Below are 24,847 nucleotides of genomic sequence, written 5' to 3' on the forward strand. Positions count from 1 at the left end.
GGATAGATAGAAACTAGAAGGTGACTATTCCCAATGTGGAAGTCAGAGTGACTATCTGGTGACTCTCCATTTGCTCCTCCTCAGGTCCTCCTTCTTTGACAGCAGACACCAACATTTTATGGCATGTTCCATTGTCAGCAACCACATCCACCTCCATCCACAAATCTTCACATAGGACACCGTTCAGCTTCACTGCACCATTGTAGCACATTTTTGATCCGCTTACAATGTGTTTCTGTGCTTCAGTGCTGCACTAGCATTTTTGGTTATGTGCACCAAACATATGGATTTAGTCAGGGTGCTGTCTTAACACCTACTTCAGTGCTTACAGCATCTCTGCCTTGCTTTGCTTTTTTGCACTTGACCGCTCATCCAGAGCTTAAAGGCTTACATTTGTTCTGTCTTGCTTTGCTTTTTAATGCAGACACGAAACCAGACAACTTATCATGATTGTCTGTAGTCATCGGTCAATGGAGTAAACATATTGTATATCACCGTACAATGTCACTGTCACACCTGTACCATGTGCCAGCGCTGTACATAGGAAGCACGCACTTTATGCATCAACCAAATGGCCATGTTTCAAAGTGTGAAGACCGTATCTTTTTATTTTTGTGTTTTTAAAGCCTGTGTTTTGAAGGATTGCTGCATGTTTTGAAAAGCAAATAACCCAAAGCTTGTCACAAGCATTATGTAAACAGTAGTTTGACCAAGTAGTAATTGAAGTGGATGCAGGGTATTGTTTATAGGTACTGCTGGGTAGCAACATGAAGTTGATTGGTGCCCGGAGTAGTGACTAAAAGGATGATCAGGACATTTTCTAGATGGTACGAACTGGATATCACAAGAGACTTGGGGTTTATCTGCATAAATATTTAAAATGCCACAAGCACAAAATGGTAAAGAAAGCTAATAGAATGCTGGCCTTTTTCATCGAGAGGATAAAAGTGTAAGGATGCTGAAGTTATGCTGCAGAGCCCTGGTTAGACTCGAAGTACTACGAGCAGGCCTGAGCACTACACCTTAGGAAAGATATATTTGTCTTGGATGGAGTATAATGTATGTTCACGAAAATGATACCTGGACTGTAGGCTTAAGTTATGAGGAGTGATTATGTACATTAGGCCTGTTTTTTCCAGAATTTAAAGGTTAAAGGGTGATTAGTATGAAGTCTTAACAGGAAAAGACAGGGAAGATCACGATAAATTTAATTCACTGGTTGGAGATTCTAGAACTAGGTGGCCTAGGCTAAAAGGTAGGGCTAGACCTCTCATAAAAGTTGTTTGGGAGCACTTCTAGACACAAAAGGTGGTAGAAGTTTGGAACTCTCTTCCATAAGCCACAGTTAATTCTGGATCAGGTGTTAATTTTAAACTTGAGATAGATACCTCTTTGTTAGGCAACTATATTTAGTCAGGCCCAGAGATCAGCAATGATTTCGTTGACTAGCAGAACAAGCTTGGGGGGGGCTGAATAACTTTCTTGTGTTTCTATGTTTTTATTTCAATGAAAAATCCTTTTGCCTGCGAGAGACCATGGGATCAATTCTTGGTTAACTGAACAATGGGGGGCTGGAATGAAATAGGGAGAGGTGGTATGGTCTCCACCAAAACAGGCGCTGTCTCTCTGCAGTCAAAACCCATTTTTAACCTGAAGAAAACCAGTTCATCTTTCCTTCAGCAGTTGTAACCTGTAACTTAAAATGATATGTCAAAGGCATTTTACATGCTCATGAACCACTTTGTGTCTTTGCAAACCAGCAGAAGCAATTAAAGAAAAATTCTGACCATCATAAGGAGAATCTCACAACTTGGGAGTAGGAAGCAATGAATCCTTTGTCTGTGTGTGTGTGTCTGTGTGTGTGTGTGGGCACGCACACTTGGAAGAAGGGAGAATTCATTTTGATTTGTAGTGATATAGAACTGATTTTTACTGTTTGCCTATAACTAGTGTCTAATTATTGGTAATAAATAATAATTCATGTTAAGTACAGAAACCAAGGAAATGTTGGGCAAAACGGCAATATTTGTTTATAGACGGCACAGACTTGCTGAGTGTCCCCTACTCAGAAATAGGACATCCTCCTCAGATTGAGCTGCCGCAGTGCTGAGGGTGATAGGTTGGTGATGAAAAGCCTGGCCTGCTCTGGAGCCTCCTGAGAGGAGGACTCTTGCGGGGATGTGAGGGGGGTGCCCTGTGTGTGCTCCCTCTTCCAGTTGGGTCTTCTCATGAGGCAGGGGAACCTACAGTGAGGTCAAGATCACTATTCTACTTGTTACTAGGTAGTGAGCATCCTGTTATACGTTGTTTTCGCCTAAAGTGAGGCAAAGGGATGGATTGAGTGAAATGAAAGGAGCCAGCTCAGCTGTTAGTATTGACGCAGGTGCACTGTCATGCCTGGGTGAGTCAGCAGCACAGAGACCATGAAGAGTTAGTAGAGTGGGAGGAGTCTGGGGTTTGTGAAAATGAAAGAGGGAAAAAGGTGCATATGATCATTAGAGTAGATATTCGATTATTCCACGAGCCTTGATGGGGATGAAGGCAGTAGCAAAGGGTGAGTGTGACGTTTCAGAGAGAAGATGGGACCACTTATCCTCATGGAGATGGGATCATTATTGACCTTCTTACTGTATTGCTGGATGGTCCTCTGGACTATGGATACTGCACTGACCTGGGTAGGAACCGTGGAATTAGCTGGGAGTGATCTCCTTTGCCAGTCCTGAGGGAGGCAAATAGCACTCATCTGCGTCATCCTGTCCTTGAGAACCTCTAGGTCCTGCCCACAAAATGGGCTGTCAGTTTCCCTCTGTCCAACATGTCCACGAACTGAGGGCAGGGCAGCACCAGACTGACACTCCCTGACATAGTGACCAATTGCATTTTAAATATGGCACCAACACCAGAAATCCTGGTGGGTCTCAGCTGGGGCAAGTACTTCTAGCTTTTGTGAGAAAAGGAACAGTGGGGTGCCATAGAAGCGTAGTACATGGGTCATGAGGCAATCTTTGGAAAACAGTGTGAGAAATTTTGCTTGACTTTGTGGAGAGAAATCTCCGTGAAACTCACTAAAATTGATTCTAAGCCAATTTCTGGTAAAATTCAGCTCGATGTTAATATTTGGCTACATTTTTTTCCATGTATTGGAAAATCTCTTATAATCTGTTTTTACCTTCCAAACTAGTTTACTATTATTTTCCTCCTTTTTTAAATGGCTTTTTTGGTAGCTATTTTCCAGCTTCGTTGAGGGGGAAAGAAAGTCATCAGGCTTACTACTATTTTTGTTGCATCATTATAGGCCTGTTAATCTAATTGAGTATTTTTCTTAACTTCTTTAGTAAGCCCTGATGGATCTTGCCTTTGTTTTCTAATGGAATGCACTTCTGTTGAACATTTGGAATTGTTTCTTTGATTGTTTCCCACTTCATTTCTTGCCATACCTTTTCATTCTATTTACTGAGTCAACTATAGCCATTTCTCATCTTATGTGTCAGAGATAATGGGAACTGCAGATGCTGGAGAATCCAAGAAGATAGGTGCACTGCACCTATCTTCTTTTCTCTCCATCTTCGGTCCGCCTCCCCCTCTCTCCCTATTTATTCCAGTTCCCTCTCCCCATCCCCCTTTTCTGATGAAGGGTCTAGGCCCGAAACGTCAGCTTTTGTGCTCCTGAGATGCTGGTTGGCCTGCTGTGTTCATCCAGCCTCACACTTTATTATCTCATCTTATGTGTGTGTGGTTTGCTTTATTTAAGATTCTTATTGGGTCTGGAGTATGTACGTTCCAAACTTAAGACTGAATTCAGCAGTATTGTGCGTACCATTTCCCAGTGGGCCTTTTACAATAAGGTTAAAATTATCCCGGCGTCAATGTACAATAGTAGACCGAAAGCACTTTAATATCTAATTGATTTACCCACCTATTGTTCCAAGAGACAGTTGTGAAACATCTTACAAATTCATCTTTCAGACCACTTCTGCTTCTTTGACCACTGCAGCCTGTAATAATTAAAGTCCTTCACTGTATTATATTTCTTTTGTTACAATTTCAATAATATCCTGTTTATTTCTCAATAATGGTGTGCATGCTGGAATGGATAGAGATAGAGGAAGCTGATGTGCTGAAAATTTTGTTAAACATTAAGATTGTCAAGTCGCCAGGCCCGGACCAGATTTGTCCTCGGCTGCTTTGGGAAGCGAGAAATGAAATTGCTTCGCCACTTGTGAAGATCTTTGCATCTTCGCTCTCTCTACTAGAGTCGTACCTGAGGACTGGAGAGAGGCAAATGTAATTCCTCTCTTCAAGAAAGGAAATAAGGAAATCCCCGGCAATTACAGACCAGTAAGTCTCACGTCTGTCGTCTGCAAGGTGTTAGAAAGGATTCTGAGGGATAGGATTTATGACCATCTGGAAGAGCATGGCTTGATTAAATGCAGTCAACATGGCTTTGTGAGGGGTAGGTCATGCCTCACAAACCTTATCGAGTTTTTTGAGGATGTGACTAGAAAAGTTGATGAGGGTCGAGCTGTGGATGTGGTGTATATGGACTTCAGTAAGGCATTTGATAAGGTTCCCCATGGTAGGCTCATTCAGAAGGTCAGGAGGAATGGGATACAGGGGAACTTAGCTGCTTGGATACAGAATTGGCTGGCCAACAGAAGACAGCGAGTGGTAGTAGAAGGAAAATATTCTGCCTGGAAGTCAGTGGTGAGTGGAGTTCCACAGGGCTCTGTCCTTGGGCCTCTACTGTTTGTAATTTTTATTAATGACTTGGACGAGGGAATTGAAGGATGGGTCAGCAAGTTTGCAGACGACACAAAGATCGGAGGTGTCGTTGACAGTGTAGAGGGCTGTTGTCGGCTGCAGCGGGACATTGACAGGATGCAGAGATGGGCTGAGAGGTGGCAGATGGAGTTCAACCTGGATAAATGCGAGGTGATGCATTTTGGAAGGTCGAATTTGAAAGCTGAGTACAGGATTAAGGATAGGATTCTTGGCAGCGTGGAGGAACAGAGGGATCTTGGTGTGCAGATACATAGATCCCTTAAAATGGCCACCCAAGTGGACAGGGTTGTTAAGAAAGCATATGGTGTTTTGGCTTTCATTAACAGGGGGATTGAGTTTAAGAGTCGTGAGATCTCATGGTAGGGGACTCGATAGTTAGGGGAATCGACAGGAGATTTTGTGGTCAAGATCGGGATTCCCGGAAGGTATGTTGCCTCCCTGGTGCCAGGGTCCGGGACGTCTCTGATCGGGTGCATAAGGTTCTAAAAGGGGAGGGCGAACAGCCAGAAATCGTGTTACATATTGGCACAAATGATATAGCCAGAAATAGGATTGAGGATATAAAAAGTGATTTCAGGGAGTTAGGATGGAAGCTGCAGAGCAGGACGAACAGAGTAGTGTTCTCTGGTTTACTACCGGTGCCACGAGATAGCGAGGTGAGGAACAGGCGGCGGGCGCAGCTGAACACGTGGCTACGCAGCTGGTGTAGGAGGGAGGGCTTCAGATATGTAGATAATTGGGATGCCTTCTGGGGAAGGTGGGACCTGTACAAGAAGGACAGGTTGCATCTGAACTGGAAGGGGACCAATGTCCTGGGTGGAAGGTTTGCTCGAGTAGTTCGAGAGGGTTTAAACTAGTATGGCAGGGGGGTGGGAACCCGAGCTGTACGCCAGAGGTGAGCGTTGATGCAGGTGAGGCAGTAGCAAGAGGTAGACCAGCTAGTGGGAAGGATTTTCCTGGGAAGGAACCAAGGGATCGGTTAAAGTGTGTTTGCTTTAATGCAAGGAGTATCAGGAATAAAAGTGATGAACTTAGAGCATGGATCAGTACCTGGTGCTATGATGTTGTGGCCATAACAGAGACATGGGTTTCTCAGGGGCAGGAATGGTTGCTGGATGTTCCAGGGTTTAGAACATTTAAAAAGAATAGGGAGGGGGGAAAAAAAGGAGGGGGTGTAGCACTACTAATCAGAGAGGGTATCACAGCTACAGAGGCTTCCATTGTCGAGGAAGATCTGCCTACTGAGTCAGTATGGGTGGAAATTAGGAACAGCAAGGGAGTAGTCACCTCGTTAGGGGTTTACTACAGGCCCCCCAATAGCAGCAGGGAGATTGAAGAAAGCATAGGTCGACAGATTTTGGAAAAGTGTGGACGCAGTAGGGTTGTTGTAATGGGTGACTTTAACTTTCCTAATATTGATTGGAACCTCCTTCGAGCAGAAGATTTGAATGGAGCTGTTTTTGTAAGGTGTGTTCAGGAGGGTTTCCTAACGCAGTACGTTGACAGGCCGACGAGGGGAGAGGCCATTCTAGACTTGGTGCTCGGAAACGAGCCGGGGCAGGTATCAGATCTTGTGGTGGGAGAGCATTTTGGTGATAGTGACCATAACTGCCTCACATTGTACATAGCTATGGAGAAGGAGAGGATTAGGCAAAATGGGAGGATATTTAATTGGGGAAGAGGAAACTATGATGCGATTAGACATGAGTTAGGAAGCATGGACTGGGAGCAGTTGTTCCATGGTAAGGGAACTATAGACATGTGGAGACTGTTTAAGGAACAGTTGTTGGGAGTGATGAGTAAATATGTCCCTCTGAGACAGGCAAGAAGGGGTAAGATAAAGGAACCTTGGATGACGAGAGCGGTGGAGCTTCTTGTGAAAAGGAAGAAGGTAGCTTACATAAGGTGGAGGAAGCTAGGGTCAAGTTCAGCTAGAGAGGATTACATGCGGGCAAGGAAGGAGCTCAAAAATGGTCTGAGGAGAGCCAGGAGGGGGCACGAGAAAGGCTTGGCAGAAGGAATCCGGGAAAACACAAAGGCATTTTACACTTACGTGAGGAATAAGAGAATGATCAAAGAAAGAGTAGGGCCGATCAGGGATAGCATAGGGAACTTGTGTATGGAGCCTGAGGAGGTAGGGGAAGCCCTAAATGAGTTTTTTGCTTCTGTCTTTAGGAAAGAATCGAACTTTGTAGTGAATGAAACCTTTGAAGAGCAGGTGTGCATGCTGGAATGGATAGAGATAGAGGAAGCTGATGTGCTGAAAATTTTGTCAAACATTAAGATTGACAAGTCGCCAGGCCCGGACCAGATTTGTCCTCGGCTGCTTTGGGAAGCGAGAAATGCAATTGCTTCGCCACTTGCGAAGATCTTTGCATCCTCGCTCTCCACTGGAGTCGTACCTGAGGACTGGAGAGAGGCAAATGTAATTCCTCGCTTCAAGAAAGGAAATAGGGAAATCCCCGGCAATTATAGACCAGTAAGTCTCACGTCTGTCGTCTGCAAGGTGTAAGAAAGGATTCTGAGGGATAAGATTTATGACCATCTGGAAGAGCATGGCTTGATCAAATACAGTCAACACGGCTTTGTGAGGGGTAGGTCATGCCTTACAAACCTTATCGAGTTTTTTGAGGATGTGACTAGAAAAGTTGATGAGGATCGAGCTGTGGATGTGGTGTATATGGACTTCAGTAAGGCATTTGATAAGGTTCCCCATGGTAGGCTCATTCAGAAGGTCAGGAGGAATGGGATACAGGGGAACTTAGCTGCTTGGATACAGAATTGGCTGGCCAACAGAAGACAGCGAGTGGTAGTAGAAGGAAAATATTCTGCCTGGAAGTCAGTGGTGAGTGGGGTTCCACAGGGCTCTGTCCTTGGGCCTCTACTGTTTGTAATTTTTATTAATGACTTGGATGAGGGGATTGAAGGATGGGTCAGCAAGTTTGCAGACGACACAAAGATCGGAGGTGTCGTTGACAGTGTAGAGGGCTGTTGTCGGCTGCAGCGGGACATTGACAGGATGCAGAGATGGGCTGAGAGGTGGCAGATGGAGTTCAACCTGGATAAATGCGAGGTGATGCATTTTGGAAGGTCGAATTTGAAAGCTGAGTACAGGATTAAGGATAGGATTCTTGGCAGCATGGAGGAACAGAGGGATCTTGGTGTGCAGATACATAGATCCCTTAAAATGGCCACCCAAGTGGACAGGGTTGTTAAGAAAGCATATGGTGTTTTGGCTTTCATTAACAGGGGGATTGAGTTTAAGAGTCGTGAGATATTGTTGCAGCTCTATAAAACTTTGGTTAGACCGCACTTGGAATACTGCGTCCAGTTCTGGGCGCCCTATTATAGGAAAGATGTGGATGCTTTGGAGAGGGTTCAGAGGAGGTTTACCAGGATGCTGCCTGGACTGGAGGGCTTATCTTATGAAGAGAGGTTGACTGAGCTCGGTCTCTTTTCATTGGAGAAAAGGAGGAGGAGAGGGGACCTAATTGAGGTATACAAGATAATGAGAGGCATAGATAGAGTTGATAGCCAGAGACTATTTCCCAGGGCTGAAATGGCTAGCACGAGGGGTCATAGTTTTAAGCTGGTTGGTGGAAAGTATAGAGGGGATGTCAGAGGCAGGTTCTTTACGCAGAGAGTTGTGAGAGCATGGAATGCGTTGCCAGCAGCAGTTGTGGAAGCAAGGTCATTGGGGTCATTTAAGAGACTGCTGGACATGTATATGGTCACAGAAATTTGAGGGTGCATACATGAGGATCAATGGTCGGCACAACATTGTGGGCTGAAGGGCCTGTTCTGTGCTGTACTGTTCTATGTTCTATGTTCTATAATACTATAACTACTGTCATGGGTACATTAACTAATCTCACCAACATTTTCTGACATTTATTTCTAATATCTGCCTCTTCTGATTCTGCTTCCTTATGTTCGCAGGCAAGATCCTTTCTTATTGCTGTCCAAACGTTATCCTTTACTAACAGGCCTGCTTCTCCTCGTCTTCAAATTTTTGCGTGTCTTTTGGAAATGCTGTGTACTCTTGAATATTTATTTGTTGATCTTGATCACCTTATAATCATGACTACACAATGGCAAGGCACAATAGCAAAATGTAAGGGACTTGGTTCAGTCAGACTCCGCTTTCAGCCAGTATCCAAACAATGCACTTTTCAGGGGTAGGAATATAAATTAATGTTTTGCCTTTCTAACTTAATTCACATTGAGGAGCTGATGATAATAGTATACCTGTGGTGCCTTATTGCAAATCGGCCAAACTGGTAATGTTTGAGACTTACAGATGAGGACTTTGGAAGCAAACCTATGTTTTAGGCTATTGATCAAGCTTGAAAGCCAAACTTCTTTCAGTTCTGCGAGTTACGCAAGTAGGATCTGACATTGCACAGATCTACAGTGTATGTGTGTGTTTGGGAATGCTTTGGATCTGTCATTGGCACCTGCCGGGAATGTACCCCAGCAGCTGATTTCTGCACAAGCTGTCCCTATGGCTATATGTCCTTGCTGGATTATATAATTGCTACTTTTATTTCTAAAGTTATTTGAATTATAGTGATTTCCTGTTCCTCCAAAAGGAGCAACACTGAAGCCCTGGCAGAGAGAAATCAACCATAAATTACTGAAATGATGTAACATTCTGACCTTTACATCATTCATTTCCGTAAAACAGTTGGAAAAGTAATAATTAAGACTGAATAGTCGCTCAAAGGTTTTTGTCTTGCACACATCAAGATTGACGCAAAAGTTCCAAATTTCCAAGGGAACAATAATTTATCCTGCATAACAATAGGGTGCTGATTGATTAACATATATCACAGGAGCAGAAGTAGGTCATGTAGCCCATCTCGTCTGTTGTGCCATTCAGTGAGATTATGGCTGACCTGACAGTCTTCAATTCCACTTTCCTGCCTTTCCCCATAATGTTTTATTCCCTTACTGAATGAAAATCTGTCTTATCTCAAGAATATACTTAATGACCCAAACTCAACAGCCCTCTGTATTAAAGAATTCCACAGATTCACTACTCTGAGAGACACAAAATTCTTCCTCATTTCTGAATGTGCAAAGCCCTCATTTCTGTGATGCAACACCGTGTTTCTAGACTGTCCCACAAGGGATAACCTTTCCGCATTTATCCTGTCAAGTTCCTTCAGAATCTTGTGTGTTTCAATAATATCACCACTGATTCTTCCATATTCCAACAAGTTTAGGCCTGTCTCTCCATACCCAGCATCAGCCAGTGAACCCTCTCTGGGCTGTTCCATTGCCAGTTTCTCCTTCCTTAGATAAAGGTCCCAAAACAGTTTACAGTATTCCAGTTATACTCTGAACAGTGCCTTGTATAGATTTAGGAGGACCTCCTCAATTTTTTACTCCATTCCCATTGAAATAAGACCAATATTCCATTTGCCTTCCCTATTACCTACTGAACTTGAATGCGAGATTTTGTGACAAAGATTGACAAAGATTCCCAAATCCTTCTGTTCTGTAGTTCTCTGCAGTCTTTTTCCATTTAAAAAATATTCAGCTCCTCTATTCTTCCTACCAAAGTGGCAGACTCATATTTCATTCCATTATATTCCATCTGCCAAATTTTTGTGCACTCACCTAATTTACCTATATCTCTTTGGAGACTCTTCCTGTCATCATCACAACTTGCCTTCCACTATTTTTGTGCCATCCACAATGTGACTTTTGCCAATCATATTCCTCATCCAAGTTATTGATTATTGTAAATAATTATGGCCCCAACACTAATGCCTGTGGCACACCTCTAACTCCAGGTTACTGTCCTGAAAGTTCTTCCCTTATTCAACTCTCTTTTATATTAGTTAGCTCATCCTTTAACCACATTAATGCAACTTCCAATACCATGGGCCCTTATCCTATTAAGTAGAGTAATGTATGGTCCCTTATCAAACACGATCTGAAAATCCAAATGTATTATATCCATGACTTCCCCTTTTTCTATTCTGCTTCATACGTCCTCAAAAAATTCTAATAAATTTGTCAGGTCCGATTTCTCCTTCATGAAAACTTTCTGACTCTGCTTTATCATATTATGCCTTTCTGAATATTTTGCTGTTACATCCTTTGTAATAGATTCTAACATTTTCCCAATAACAGACGTTAAGCTAACTCACGCATATTTACGTGTTATTTTTGTCTCCTTCACTTTGGAAGTAAAGGTATTAGATTGTGTGTTTTCCAGTCCTCTAGAACTTCTCCAGAATTTAAGGATCCCCAGAGGATAACCACCAATGTATCCATTATATTTGTTGCTACTTTCTTTAATATCCTAGGATCCGTTCTATCTGGTCCAGGCTGTCTTTTACTGTGCAAACTGGTGCAATGTATTTTAACATCTCTTCCTCTCTCAATTCCTAGTTACCCACTATTACTTCCACAGCCTCATTCTGTAAGGGGCCTATTTTCATTTTGGCTTCTCACTTCCTTTTTATTATTTAAAGAAGTTCTGGTTTTCCATTTTGATATCACTTGTAAGTGTACCCTCAATGTTTGTTTTTGGTTAATTGTCTCTGATTAAGGTTTGTATTCAGCTGACTTAATGATGTCACCTGCTGGATGCCTCACATTGCATGCATTGAAGTAAGAATGAAATTAATGTTCGGAATCATGAAATGTGCAGCACAGAGACCTTTGTGGTCAAGCATGTGAATTTCTACCCGAGCAGGGAAATTTGAGATAATCCTAATGCTCCCTTCACTGGATCACTGTTAATATATTGTGTTCTACTCCTTTTCAACCTCTTGGGAGATATTACTACAACAAAAAGTACAATATTAATGCAGTTGTTGTAATGGATTTTTGAGTCTAATTGTGTTGTTAGGACTGTTCTGTTCATGATGAGATAACTCAGTACAGGGCAGGGATAATGTGTTTATGTAGCCATGTACATTTATCCAATGAGCCATCTGAATGGTAGAAACATTTTTTTTTCTCTTTTCTTACCATTTAATCTTTCAGTATAATACAGGATACAATTTAATAAATGACAAAAAATGACGGCAGACATATTACTTGATGAATATTAGAATTGAGCTATTTTATCAGTTTCCATAATTAAACTTATCATTGAACTGACTTCCTGTTTCCTTTCTCCAGGTGCATGTATCCACCAGGGGTCACTTTTTGCGGTAGGTCAAAACTTTACCTTTTTATTTTGTTATAGTTGCAGTTTCATACATGTATGTATGACGATATTAATGATGACCATCTGAATTACAACATTTTTTTCTGTCCAAGTATGGGTTTGGATTAATCACTGCTCAACATCTTGTTTCCATCAAGGCATACTGGGTTTCCATTATAATGTCTAAAAGGACAACAGTATAAAGAGGACCAGAAAAAATAATCTAGTTCAAACAAATACCCGATCTATGTATGTGGTTTAGTGATGAGAAACATATATTTTGATGCAAAGTAAAACACCTAACCTGTTTATAAGATTATAACTTGCTGTATTTATACTTTGGGTGGCACACGGCTGCTTCACTTTCTGAGAAATTACAGCAGTGACAAACTAAAGGCAATTTGTAAAGTGTGAAATGAAATGAACCACTGACTATCACTGTAAAATTGTTTTGGAATTAGACCGCACTGTGTAAACATTTGGAAAGCGGAATAGGTTTTAATTTGATTTGAAATGAAGTTCTCCTTCAACCACCACTGTTTTCATACTCAATAGAAACTTCCTGCATTAAATTATGCATTTGAAGGTCTGTATAATGCTCTAAGGAGTTAGACTGAAATAAACACTGCTGTTCCTTATTCTCTGAGATTGATATTGTCCAACTTCATTAGATGTGCTGTGTTAGTGGAATTCTTAAAATAAGAGAAATTGTCTGGTCAACACACATGGATGTTGAATTTAATTTCTTAATCAAGCAGCAACATTTCCAATCATTTCAGAGACAAAGTTCTTTTACACTGGTGACATCAATCAGAATTAGAGAGATGAATTGTCAGATGAATTGAATGTATATCTGTTAAGAGGACGAGCTTCACTCTGTTGTCAATAAATGCAACAAAACAGAAACCATTATTGAAGACCTCGGAATATTGCAAGTGTTCGGGATTTTATTGATTTACAAGTTTATATTACCTTATATAATGCAATGCAATACTTCTATTGAACCTGTATAAACAAAAGAATTTACTTAAGTGTGGAACTTGGATTTTAGCAACATTCCAATTTACTATAAGGTCAATTAATCTTGCTTAATTGAAATGTTTTGGACTCACCCCTCCCCCTGAAAAATGCATCTGGTTATAGGACAATGTGTAGGGGCAGTTGAAAAATTAGATGCAAGGCCAGGGAGAGGGTATGAGAAGATGAGCTGGTATTGTAAAGGGGAATCTAAAAATATTTTATCAATATTTAAAAAGTGAAAATGTAATTCAAGAATTAAGATAGAGTGTGTGACATTTGATACCATAGATAACAAACCATGTGTTAATATTTCACGCCTCTCAGATGTACAGAATTTAAAAACTGAGAAATTAGTTTGAACTTGTATTGAAACTTAGTTAGCTCATCCGCAAGAGCACTGTCTAAAATTTTGGTTAATGTGTTAAGGAAAGGATATGGAGCACTGGGGAGGTTTCAAAAGGAATTAGTAGACAACATAAGGCAAAGGCACATGGTTAGAGCATACAACTTGTCAAGGCTAGTCCATCATTCAGGAAGAATGTGGATGATCTTCAACCTCAACTCCATTTCCACAAATTCCAGTTGGATGTTTCCTCTGGTATGCGCCTTTATCTTTTCCTCTGGTTACGTCCTCCAAAATCTTTTAATCGATTAATTTCCCCTTCGTGAACTAAATAGGCTCTGCCTAAACGTACTTTGATTTTCTAAGTCCTCAATACCAGCGGTTTAATAGATTGTAGCACTTCTTGATGATTCATATCAGGCTAGCAGACCTGTAGTTTCCTATTTTCTCTTTGCTTGCATTCCTAACGATATTACATTTGGTATGTTCCAATCAGCTGTAACTGATCCAAAATCCAGGCATCTTTGGGAATTTGTATCCACATCACTGCAGACCATCAATTGTCTGCTTTTATTGCCTTTGATTCTCTAGTTTATTTTACTAATTACTTCCATTTTCTCAATCTCCCCACAGTTCTTTGTTCCTCTGATTTCCATTTATTTTGTTATTTCTGCACTGGGTCAAGATACTATTTGTTTAATGTCTTTTATATTTGCTTATTGCCCAGTATAAGTTATTCTGCTTCATTCTCTAAGGGACTGCTGCAGGTTTCTTTTTGTAATGTAACTTGTAGATGCTGTTACAGCTTGTTTAAATATTTCTTTCTAGTTTACTCTCATTTTATTCATTCTTGCTTTATCAATTTTTGAACATCCATTGAAACGGTTTTAGAAATCATCAGTCTTCAGGCATATCACACATCGTGACATCTTTGCTTAGCATAGATAGATAACTTTCCCGTGCGGGGGCAAAATAGAAGGATCAATCTGGTAATTCACAATCAGTTGTGTAGAGAATTCCCAGAGACCGTTATCAGGAAGAAAATTGATTTTCACTTTGATAATTGTTACTTATTAACCGATCAGCATAGACTTGCAAAAATCAAGTTATCTCTTGTAGCAAAACCTGATTGAATTATCTGATGGTCTAACAGCAAGGGTTGATGCGGAATAGTGCATTAGTTGTTGTATAAAGTTGCCATAGCCCCAGAGGACCATAGAGCTGCTCTTGTTAGCAATAACTGGTGGTGAGCTTAACCTGATAGCCACCATGCCTCTGGCAAGGGGTGAGGTTGAAAAGGTGGGACCTTCATGGTGTGTTCAGCCAGTGCACGAATTGAACTCATGCTCTTGCTGTCACTTTGCATCATAAAGCAGCCAACTTAGTTATTCAAAACAATCAGGCATTGTATGAATGGACTTTAAAAGAGATTTGATAACATACCACAGATTTATTCAGAAAAAGAAGAGGCAAGTGGTATTAAAATGATAGTAGGGGTAAATTACGTGGCCAATTGGTGGAAGGATATGGCCAGGCAATATGAAATGGAAAGCAATAATGCACAAGATACTCTTTTCTGATTAGAGACCAGTATGCTGTGGTTTCCCCAGGAATCATTACTTTCTTGCTGTAAATGATTATCTGGACTTGGATGTAGAGCATATAGTTTCTGAATGATAGAAAATTTGTTAATATAGTAAAAATGAACAGGAGTGTGGATTACAGGAGTGTATAAACTGGTGAAACAGACAGATAGATGGAAAATGCAAGCTAATGCAATGGCAAGAGAGATCTGAAGTCAAATTTTGATCTGGGTGCGGAGGCATGTTTAGGTATGGAACGAGCCATAATTTTTTTTAGAGTAAATCTGATTTTCTTCCACATTCCCCGATTAGGTATGCACACAGTCTCTTGGTGAAGTTGGGATCTCCATTTTAAGTGGGGTACATAAATTAGATTTCCTCCTGCATGCCATATTCCTCAGGTTTTTTGAAGCCCATTCAGACCACGGTAGGTTTGAGGCTCACGAAGTAAATGGAAGGACTGTTGAAAAGTCGGGACAATTCTTCAAGACAAAGGTAATTTATTTTTAGGAGTCCAAATATCATTGGTGGGTGCTGAGTTGAAATTTGCATGTGTTTTTACAGTAGTGATTAATAATAGCCCTTTACAGGTATGTTGACTTTTTCATTGACCAGTTTTGTACATTTGTTCGCATGTATTACTATGCTTCTGGAACTGAATAATGGAGTGGAAAAATGTTACAAAATGTCTTGATGTGGAGGTGCATGTCCTGCCAGACTATGCTGTCACCTTTTCTGCTGTGAATTTGTGGATCTGACTGGTGTATATATAAAAAACATAGTTTTGACAACTGAAAAAATGTTTAAACAATTGTTTCCTGACATTGATTCACATAGACTGCTTTCAATAAAAGTTAGCAACTTCTGCTCTTTCTTTCCCAGACAATATCTGTGATTTAGACAGTTGTAGCTATTATCAATGCTTAACTGTGTTTCTAGAGCTAATGGAATACCCTGCTGTGCTGAAGACATTCATCTATGAATGAAAGGCAGTTTCAAGAAATTGAAAATACAGATTGTCCTTTGTAGTTTGTGGCTTGTTGTCACATGAATAAGATGACAAGCAGAGGTTGAACCTTTGGCCGTAAGCATCCTTTTTGCTGTCTCACTGTAATTGAGGCTTTATTAAATAGCAAAAAAAACTGTATTTTCTCCACTAATGTTTAAGTATTGCACAAAATTTGATGACTTTGTACAGTGCATAATTTTGAATGACAGTGGAGGATGCATGGGATGGCATGGCTAATTTGAAAGGGCATGGACTGGAATGAGGCGTGGGTGAGGGTTATGAGGGAGGTGATGGTGAGATTTAAGGGGCTTTCCACACATTTGGAAGTTATGATACTGGAAACTGAAGCATGACGTCTAATTGAACTGCCTCCATACCCACAGACCTCAGGTGTTCCAGTGTGTCTTGCAAACTACACTGCATACTGACCAGTCTTGCTGCTTTGACAGAATACCATATGAGATCACACTGGTCCAGAGTGCAGATTTTACTGAGTCCCAAGGGAAATTTGGCACTTGGAGGTGAATTTTCATAAATCATTGAAGGTTACAGGGCATTTGATCAGGTAGTTAAGAAAGTATAGGTGATATTTGACTTCATGACTGGAGACAGTCAATACAAAAACAAGGAATTTTTATAAGCTATTAAATATTAGTGATTATCCTTGAGTTATGCGTAATTTTGCAAAGCAAACTTTAGGAAGGATGTATAGTGTACAGAGGAGATTGACCAGGAATGCAAATAAGGGATGCAAACCATCTGGTAAGATTGGAGAAGTTTCAATTGCTCTTCTTAGAGCACAGCAGATTAACAAAGCAATTAAGAGGTATTCAACATTTTGAATGGTCCTAATAGAACAAGAAAGGTGAAAGTCTGGCAGTGGGTCTGTAACCAAATGCTATTATTTCCAAATATTTGGCAAAAGAACCAGATGGGGATTGTAGGGAATATATTTCACTCTGACCATTGGTATGAGCTGAAATGTAATAGCTGAAAGGTGGGGGAAGCAGATAAGATAAAACTTCCAAAATGAAATTTGATACTTATTTGAAAATAACTAATTTGCCACTTATGGTGTTAAACTGGACCTGAGATTGGATTGAACAGTTGTTTCAAAAAGCCAACACAAGTATGACACGCTGAATGGGCCCTTCAGTGTTGTATTCTGTGCTGTATGATTCTGTGTTGTGTTCCAGTTGTGAACAAGGGTATTGTTGGGCAAATTGGATAACATCTGGTAGTCTTGTTGCCTTAGAGATGCAGTCCTTTCATGGGTAATTTCTTTGTAGTAAAATTGTTAATTTATTTCATTCTGAAACTGACGTAGGATGTCTGTTGACCCTGGTCTGACTGACGATGGTCTATTAAATGCTATGTTTCATAAATAATGGGGAGGTGCCAAATAAGATATGGCAGGAGTCTCATGGATAAGGTCCTCATAGATTTTGCTGTGGAAGTCAGTATTGAACATCTAATATGCTTGCAGCAAATTCCATTTGCACCAATTTTTTTTGTGGTGGCATTAACAGCTTAATGCGATTTTAAAATAGTGGAGAAAATTATTTCACATGTACTAGCTAAGTATTTGCACGTTAAATTACATGCTATAATCAGTGGGATTTTAAACTGACCAAGCCTGTGTCGAGTACAAACAGTTTCTTCCAATACAAGTAGGCTTTCTCAAACTGTTTATAAAATTAAAACTAAAATTAGAGCTTGCGTTTTTTTTTGACATCTTTCTTGGAAAAATGAAATGAAATTTCTGAAGCTTTGAAATCATGTGGATGGTAGCAAAGAAAATATGATAAAATATTGATTAATTGGTTTAGGTAGTATGAATTTTTCCATTAGCACGAGTAGGAAGTGTTGAGGTTGGTTGGCTTGCTGAGCTGGTTTGTTGGCCTTCAGACGTTTTATTACCACGCTGGGTAACATCATCAATGCAGCCTCCAATGAAGCATCAGTGCGTTGGATAACACCAAAATCCTGGGACAAGCTAAGAAGAGTCAGGCATGGGAATTCCTAGAAGCCTGGCACTCCATGAGGCAAGCTATTCATAAATATATGGAATTTGACCTCATAAACACTCCACTACGAAGGAAAACCGGAAGGGAGGCAAATCCAGAGATTAAAAACCAGGCAGGGAAACACACCAACGCTTCATTGGAGGCTGCACTGATGATGTTACCCAGCAGGGTAATGAAACGTCTGCAGAGCAACAAACCAGCTTGACAGGTCAACCGACCTCAACACCCACAACCCAAGTTACGAAGGTACTCCAACACTGGCAGGAAGTCTTACATGTCATACCAAGAAAGTAGAGTTTCAGTTGCTGAAGAACATTTTTACAATAAACAAAGAGAAATGTTATATCAACTGAGTGCAATCTTTGTAAAAGCCAGAAACATTGTGAACCAAGTGCGCTGCTTCATATTGCGTTAAAATATTGGGATTGAGTTTTTGAATGAAGCAACCCTTAAGGGGATCAATAACGTTCTTTTCTTGATCTATCTCCAGTTCTCGAAGTGTTATATTTGCTGTCTTTTGTTGATTAATATGTGATCTGCTAGAAATCAGTGGACTTGTAAAGCAAAACAACAGTGATAGAATGTGAAGATTAAAGTCAAGAAAATTAACTTTGTGTCGCTCTTTGAAGTGTTAACTCGAAGTGAAAGCAAAGTGAAATATGTACAATTTTACATTAACTTTGATAGTTGTTGAGCATAAAATCAATTCTGGCCAGTGTAATATTGAGCTTTGCAGTTTCTCACTGCTTCTTTTATTAGTTTAAAAAGTCTAATAACCCAAAAAATCCCAGATTTCTCTCTGTTATATATATCAATTATTTTAAGAAATATTGAAGTGCAGAGCAGATCTTAAAAAGAGAATAGGGGAAAGAGAGAGTATTAGAACAGATTTACAGGTAACAATAAAGGGAAACAAGACATATTTTAAACAGACAAATGGTAAAAAAGTTGTTAAAGAAAGAGTAGGGCTGATTACAGGCCAAAAAGCAGAACATTCGGGGGAGGCATAGGGTGTAGCCAAAGTGCTGAATGAGCACTTTTAAACCATCTTCAGTAAAGATAAGGATGTTGCATATGTAACAGTAAAGGATGAGGTATAGCAATATTAGGTGGGATGATACTACATAAATGGTGCATTTAACGATTAGCAGTTCTCAAACTATAAAGGTGATACAGTCCAAATGAAATGCATTCTAAGTTACTGGAGGAAGTGTCACGGGAAATTGAAGGAGCTCTACCTGCAATTTCCACTCCTCCTTGAATGTATAGGTAATTTAAGAGATGGGAAGAGGATAAATGTTTGATCCCTGTTCATAAAAGGCAGAAATATTAATCTGACTGCTACAGACCAGTCAGTCTAACATCTATGTCATGAGTTGTTTTTGAGACAATAATCCAGGACAAAGTTAAATGGCAGTTGGAAAAATATAGGATGATAAAATTAATGCTAAAAAATTAGTTACATAAGAGCTATTTTAAAAACTATGATCAAGTAGAGAGAAAACAGAGTCAAAGTTTTGAGTCCAAAGACCTTTTGTATCCTGCAGACCCCCATCTCCTCTTCCCCTTTGTAGTGGTCCCTACTTTTCACCACCTCTCTTTCCATTCTCCTCCTCCTCTCCCTCTTCTCCATTGCAGCCTTCTCCTTTTCCCTGACACATGTAGCTTTCTAATCTCCACCCAGCCTCCATGTAGCTTCTTCCTTCTTCACATCTGTTTTGGAGCCTCTGTCTTCCATCACCACACCTAGCAGACATAACACCTGAAACATAGCTGCCTGACCTCTGCCAAGTCTACATTACCTGGAAATATTACCCACTATTTTAAGTTAAGCTCAAGCTTGTTCACTAACTTATCATGTGCCACTGTCCTAATATCTGGCTCAACTCCTCTGATGTCTCATGTGGGAGAACTGAGTTATTCTGACTGGAAGGATCTGGGCTTAATCTCAGTTGAATGCAGACAATGTTAGAATTGGGCAAATTGTCTAAGACTTACTCTTTCTTTCTTGGACACAGTTAAAACTGTATGGTTTGCAATTTTTCAGCCATTACTGTCAAGTCTCATTGCTGAATAATGCTTAATTGAAATGAGATACTACTGGGCAAACCGTACTTAGTTGGAAGCTAACCCCTTCGATTGGATGGCGAAAAATATTTAATCAAGACTTCTCTGCCACCTTCCCTGGTAGACTGTTCCATAGTCTCTCAAACCTCCGAGAGAAAAAAAAATCCCGTCTTTCCTGTCCTGGAAGAGCAATCCCTAATTTTAAAACATCACTGTCTAGTTCTGGAGTCCCCGATGGAGAAAATATCCTCTCCACATGTGCCTGATATTGAGGATCTTATACACTTAATCAAATCAACCCTCACTCTTCAAGAGATTTCACAACCATGCATGCAAAACTTGCTAAAAAATCATTATGACACCACATTTCAAAGACTAACATAGGATCTTTCATCCTGGCTGGTGCTGATATTCTACAAAGGGGTATTTTCAGTTTTTCCAGAGTACTTCCTGCATGTATTAGTTTCCAAGTGACTAATGCTCAATGATGAAATACAGACATTTTAGTTCCATTCTAAAGAAAAGCTGAGGACATTTTGTATAGAATGAGTGTGCTGACTCTGAAGGAGTCCGAAACACTGCAGGTGTGTTTTGCTTGGTCTCAAAATATTTTTGTTTTGCCTTGAATATCTTGAGCAACACTGGCCCTCGAAATCATTCATTTTACGGCAATAACTGACTACAGTGCGTGTTTTTGTGATGTTTGAAAAGCACAGTTAAAATTTATTTTTAAACAAATCAAAATGCTTATTTACTTTTTCAACAATATTGACTTACTAAGTCTGAAACAATGAATAAATGACATTGTATTTTAATTGAGAAAGACTCTGGTCTCTCTTCCTCTGTGCTTTATAGTTTAACAACCTGTACATATATAGGAGTACTTTTCTAATTATGTTAAGATAACTGCCAGTCGAAAAGAACATTTAATTTTAAGTTGTAAATGTCTTTATTGTAATATTTTCAATGTATTTGGCTTTACAGCTCCAATACAACAAATATTTGCCTGCAACCTCTATTTTTAAGAGGCCATATATTTATGACATGTTGGAGGGTATAATTAGTAAATAATCTGGCACCAAGCTGTATCTTGTGAGACTGACAATCGAGATAAATAAAGGTAAAAAGAGCCTCTCTGCTTTTGGGAAGGTGGAATTAATCCAGATAGGGTCTCTGTTGTGATTACATAACAAATCTAACATCTGTCATTACCTCTTTGTTAGAGCCTACAAAATGACCCTAGTACTTTGTATGGGATCTAGAATTGTTTTGACTGGAGTGCAATTCCTAGTTTGCTTTCATAAAGCACCAGGGTGTACATAAAGGAAAAAACAATTTTATTCTGTTCTGTTCTGACATGAAATAGTAATGATTGCATTAAGTTTTCAGATAGGCTGAGAAAGTGTAATTTTATGCATTTTATAGTTTTAATCTAATTCTGGTCTCTTGCCTATCTTTCAGCAGTCTACAAGTCCCTAAATTCTGAAATTATCCTCATTGACCCTCGTCTCTCACTCCACCCCACCAACCACTTAAAATTTAGCTCTTTGACATCTTTCCTAGTATATGACTTGGTATCAATTCTTTTATTTGATCATGGTTCTGTGAAGTATCTTGGTACTTTTTTTCGTGCATTCAAGATACTACGTGAAAACCAGTTGTTTTTGTGAGGATGAGAAGCAGTAAAATTGTGTTGAATGAATTCAGAGGTCTGAAGCCATATTGAAACCTGTGGAGGATGATCAAGAATGACACACGGAATGATAAATGGTCTGCATCAGTGCTTTGGTAACAGAATAAGGCAGCCTAATAGTGAACAATTGTCACCTTGCCCTCGTTTTCTTGTATTTTTGATTACCAAAGTTACTAACAGAGATTTCTGATCAAATAATAAATGCCAATAATGGAAATGGTGAAGAGATTTTGGACTTTTGAAGTAATCAGTTGGATTAAGCTAGTTTACAGACAATTGTATCAGAGATAATGGGAACTGCAGATGCTGGAGAATTCCAAGATAATAAACTGTGAGGCTGGATGAACACAGCAGGCCAAGCAGCATCTCATGTGCTCCTGAGATGCTGCTTGGCCTGCTGTGTTCATCCAGCCTCACATTTTATTATCTTACAGACAATTGTGTTGTGTCTTACAGTAAGTATATACACCAGTTACGTGCTCTTGATATCCTCATTGTATCATAGCATTTTACCGAATGAAGATCTCACATTCCATCTTTCTTCAAGTTACCTGAAGCATGACAGACTTTTGACATGTACTTCCATGTGATAACCTAATCACTTAATATTATCTCAGACACTGATATGCCTCAGGAATGTAATGTTTGTACACAATAGTAGACATAAAAATCAGTTGCATTCTTCGATACCATACAATTCATGCCCAGTCACCTAAGTAATGGAAGATAATATCAGTATTACCACATAAGGCAAAGCACCCTGTTGGACAGAAACTCTCCCCATGGTAACAGTGATGGCTGCCTATGAAAGACTCCAGTATCCTGGTGACGGATACTTGATGAACTCATTTGATATCAACCTGACTGAAGATTTGGACAAAGGGACAGTTTGTAAACCTTAAACAGCATCAGGTTCGGTAAGTGCATCCAGACGTGCAGATCTGTAGTTCGGACATTAACCATGAAAGAAACTGAACTGATTTATTTTTGATTTGAATGCAAGTGCTTCAAGATAAAATGCATTTCAAAGATTCCGTTCATTAAAAGCAATAAAATGACTGAATTGCACTTTTGAGTTGGGATATAGAGCCAGTGTAATGCACTACAGATAGCTGGAAGGCTGCAATTCTTTGCTCCTGACAGTTGATATATAAGCAATAGCTTGTCGTAATAGCTGCAAAGCCTGTAAAGGAGGGAGCAGTTTTAACAGAGTAACTCAAAGTCAATGAAACATGGCTGTAGGGGGCCGGTGGAAAGTTTCTCAGGTGGAATCGTTGTTTAAGATGTTTAAGGACATAGCCAATTGCTCTCAATTGAAATATATTCCAGAAAGTAAGAAATATTGTAAGAGGAGAAGAAAAAATGTCTATGACTATGCAAGCATGTTAAAGTTAGTTTAAAGACAAAAACGAAGGTATGCTATCTTGCAAAGTTAAGTAGCAGGCGAGAAGATTGGGAATATTTTAAAGATTAACAAAGGGTTACTTAAAACAAAAGGAATAGCTAAGGTGACATACAAAAGAAAACCGGTGCAACCCTTGAATATGGTTAGCAAAACCTTCTTTCAGTGTATAACTGGGAAGAGAGTAGCTGCAGTGAATATTGGAGGATGAGACCGGGAATTAATAGTGGGGAATGCAAAAATAGCAGAGTTACTAAATAAGTATTTTGCTTCAGTTTTCCACTGTGGAGGACATTAGCATCAGCCCAACAGTGACAGGAAACGTAGAGGCTTTAGAAAAGCAGGAACTTCAATCATCATCACTAGGGAAAAAGTACTGAACAAATTATTGAAGGCAGACCTGCAAAAATGCAAGTAACATGAAAATACGTGCCTGGGTAATCATAAAACTGATATTGCAATTGTTGAAAGACTGAATATTATTATGAAAAGTTACATTCAAAACAACAAAGTATTCAAAACGATTGTATACATTTTCCACTTTCTGTAAATGCTGCTTGAGCTGAATAATTTCAACATTTCCTGTTCCCTTGTTTATATAATATAATATAATATAATGTCTGCTATAGAACCCACCAACATAACAGTTCAAATGCTTTGCTTTACAATGATCCCATTGATAAACTGAACCATCACTTAGCAACGATTAAAAAAAGGCACACTTCTTTGAACAATTAGTGGTCTTAATAATTGAATACTTTGTTAATAAATTGCTCTAGTAATCTAATTTATCACAATTTGTTACTTGATGTTTAAAATCAACTTTCTTACATTAACAGATTTCTTTGGAACAAAAAATTGAGATTCACGCAAGTTCAAGAAAATTGCCCTGCCAACATCTCTTGCCTATCTTACAACAGTGTTAACAATGCCAGCTGCTCCATTTGTCACAAAACTCAATCATTCACCTCAGATTTCCAGTCATATATTCCTGATATGCTGCTGACACTGCATTTATTGAAATATTGTGTTTCAGTCACTACATCACTTCCAGCTTGTGTCAGGGGTAGAAAGAGATTTACAGGAAGGTGGGCTTGTGAATTATTTGTAAGTTGTGGATAAGGTGGCTAAATGTGCATTTTAAGCTTGAAGAAAAGATTTATATCTTTTTTTCCTTTGGGTCATCTGCAGACATTTTAAGTTAAAGCGTAAAATATTTTATTTTTGCTTTTTTTTAGCATAACACATAAATATGTCTTTTGAAGTGTGTTACAATTATGCTTTCACCTCCTTTAAGAGCTTTGTCAATAATACCAATTGATTTGAAGATCATAGTAATTTAGGTATATAATAGAGGTGTTTAATGACAGAAGTGCGTGGGTTATTGTTATCGTTTAATTATGTACCTGTCTGGGATTGAAGCAACTGTAAGAAAAGCTTGGATCAAATTGAGTTATCACTACTGTATGTATTGCTTTTGTCATGGAGAATTCTGCCAAATTCTTGGCCAGGCTTCTGAAACAGTTTATAGCGGTGAAGTGGATTATTTCAGAGGAAAAGTATTCCTAAAGTCTGAACAACTTATCTTCTGTTAGACAGCTGTTGAATGGCATTGAGTGTCAAGGCAGAAGGAGTCAGGGACAAATTCTTGTTCCCTCTTGTCTGGAACAGGAAGGAAAGTAATTTGAGAGCTGAAAAGAGTAGAGCAGACTGTTTGTAGAAAAATATTTTGAGTTTTTAATGTAAGCAT

At 39.5% G+C, this 24,847-nt stretch overlaps 1 protein-coding gene across 3 annotated transcripts in view; it reads left to right on the forward strand.

Moving 5' to 3' along the window:
* The window catches only part of fras1 (Fraser extracellular matrix complex subunit 1), a 446,760-nt gene that overhangs the window by 11,073 nt on the left and 410,840 nt on the right, over nucleotides 1-24,847 (forward strand). For all 3 annotated transcript variants that reach the window (XM_059646148.1, XM_059646150.1, XM_059646159.1), the window contains exon 2: nucleotides 11,926-11,957. In XM_059646148.1, coding sequence (XP_059502131.1) covers nucleotides 11,926-11,957 — 32 coding nt within the window. The remainder of the gene's footprint in view (nucleotides 1-11,925; nucleotides 11,958-24,847) is intronic.

Source organism: Stegostoma tigrinum, chromosome 1 (genome assembly GCF_030684315.1).
Source record: "Stegostoma tigrinum isolate sSteTig4 chromosome 1, sSteTig4.hap1, whole genome shotgun sequence".
Lineage (NCBI taxonomy): Eukaryota > Metazoa > Chordata > Chondrichthyes > Orectolobiformes > Stegostomatidae > Stegostoma > Stegostoma tigrinum.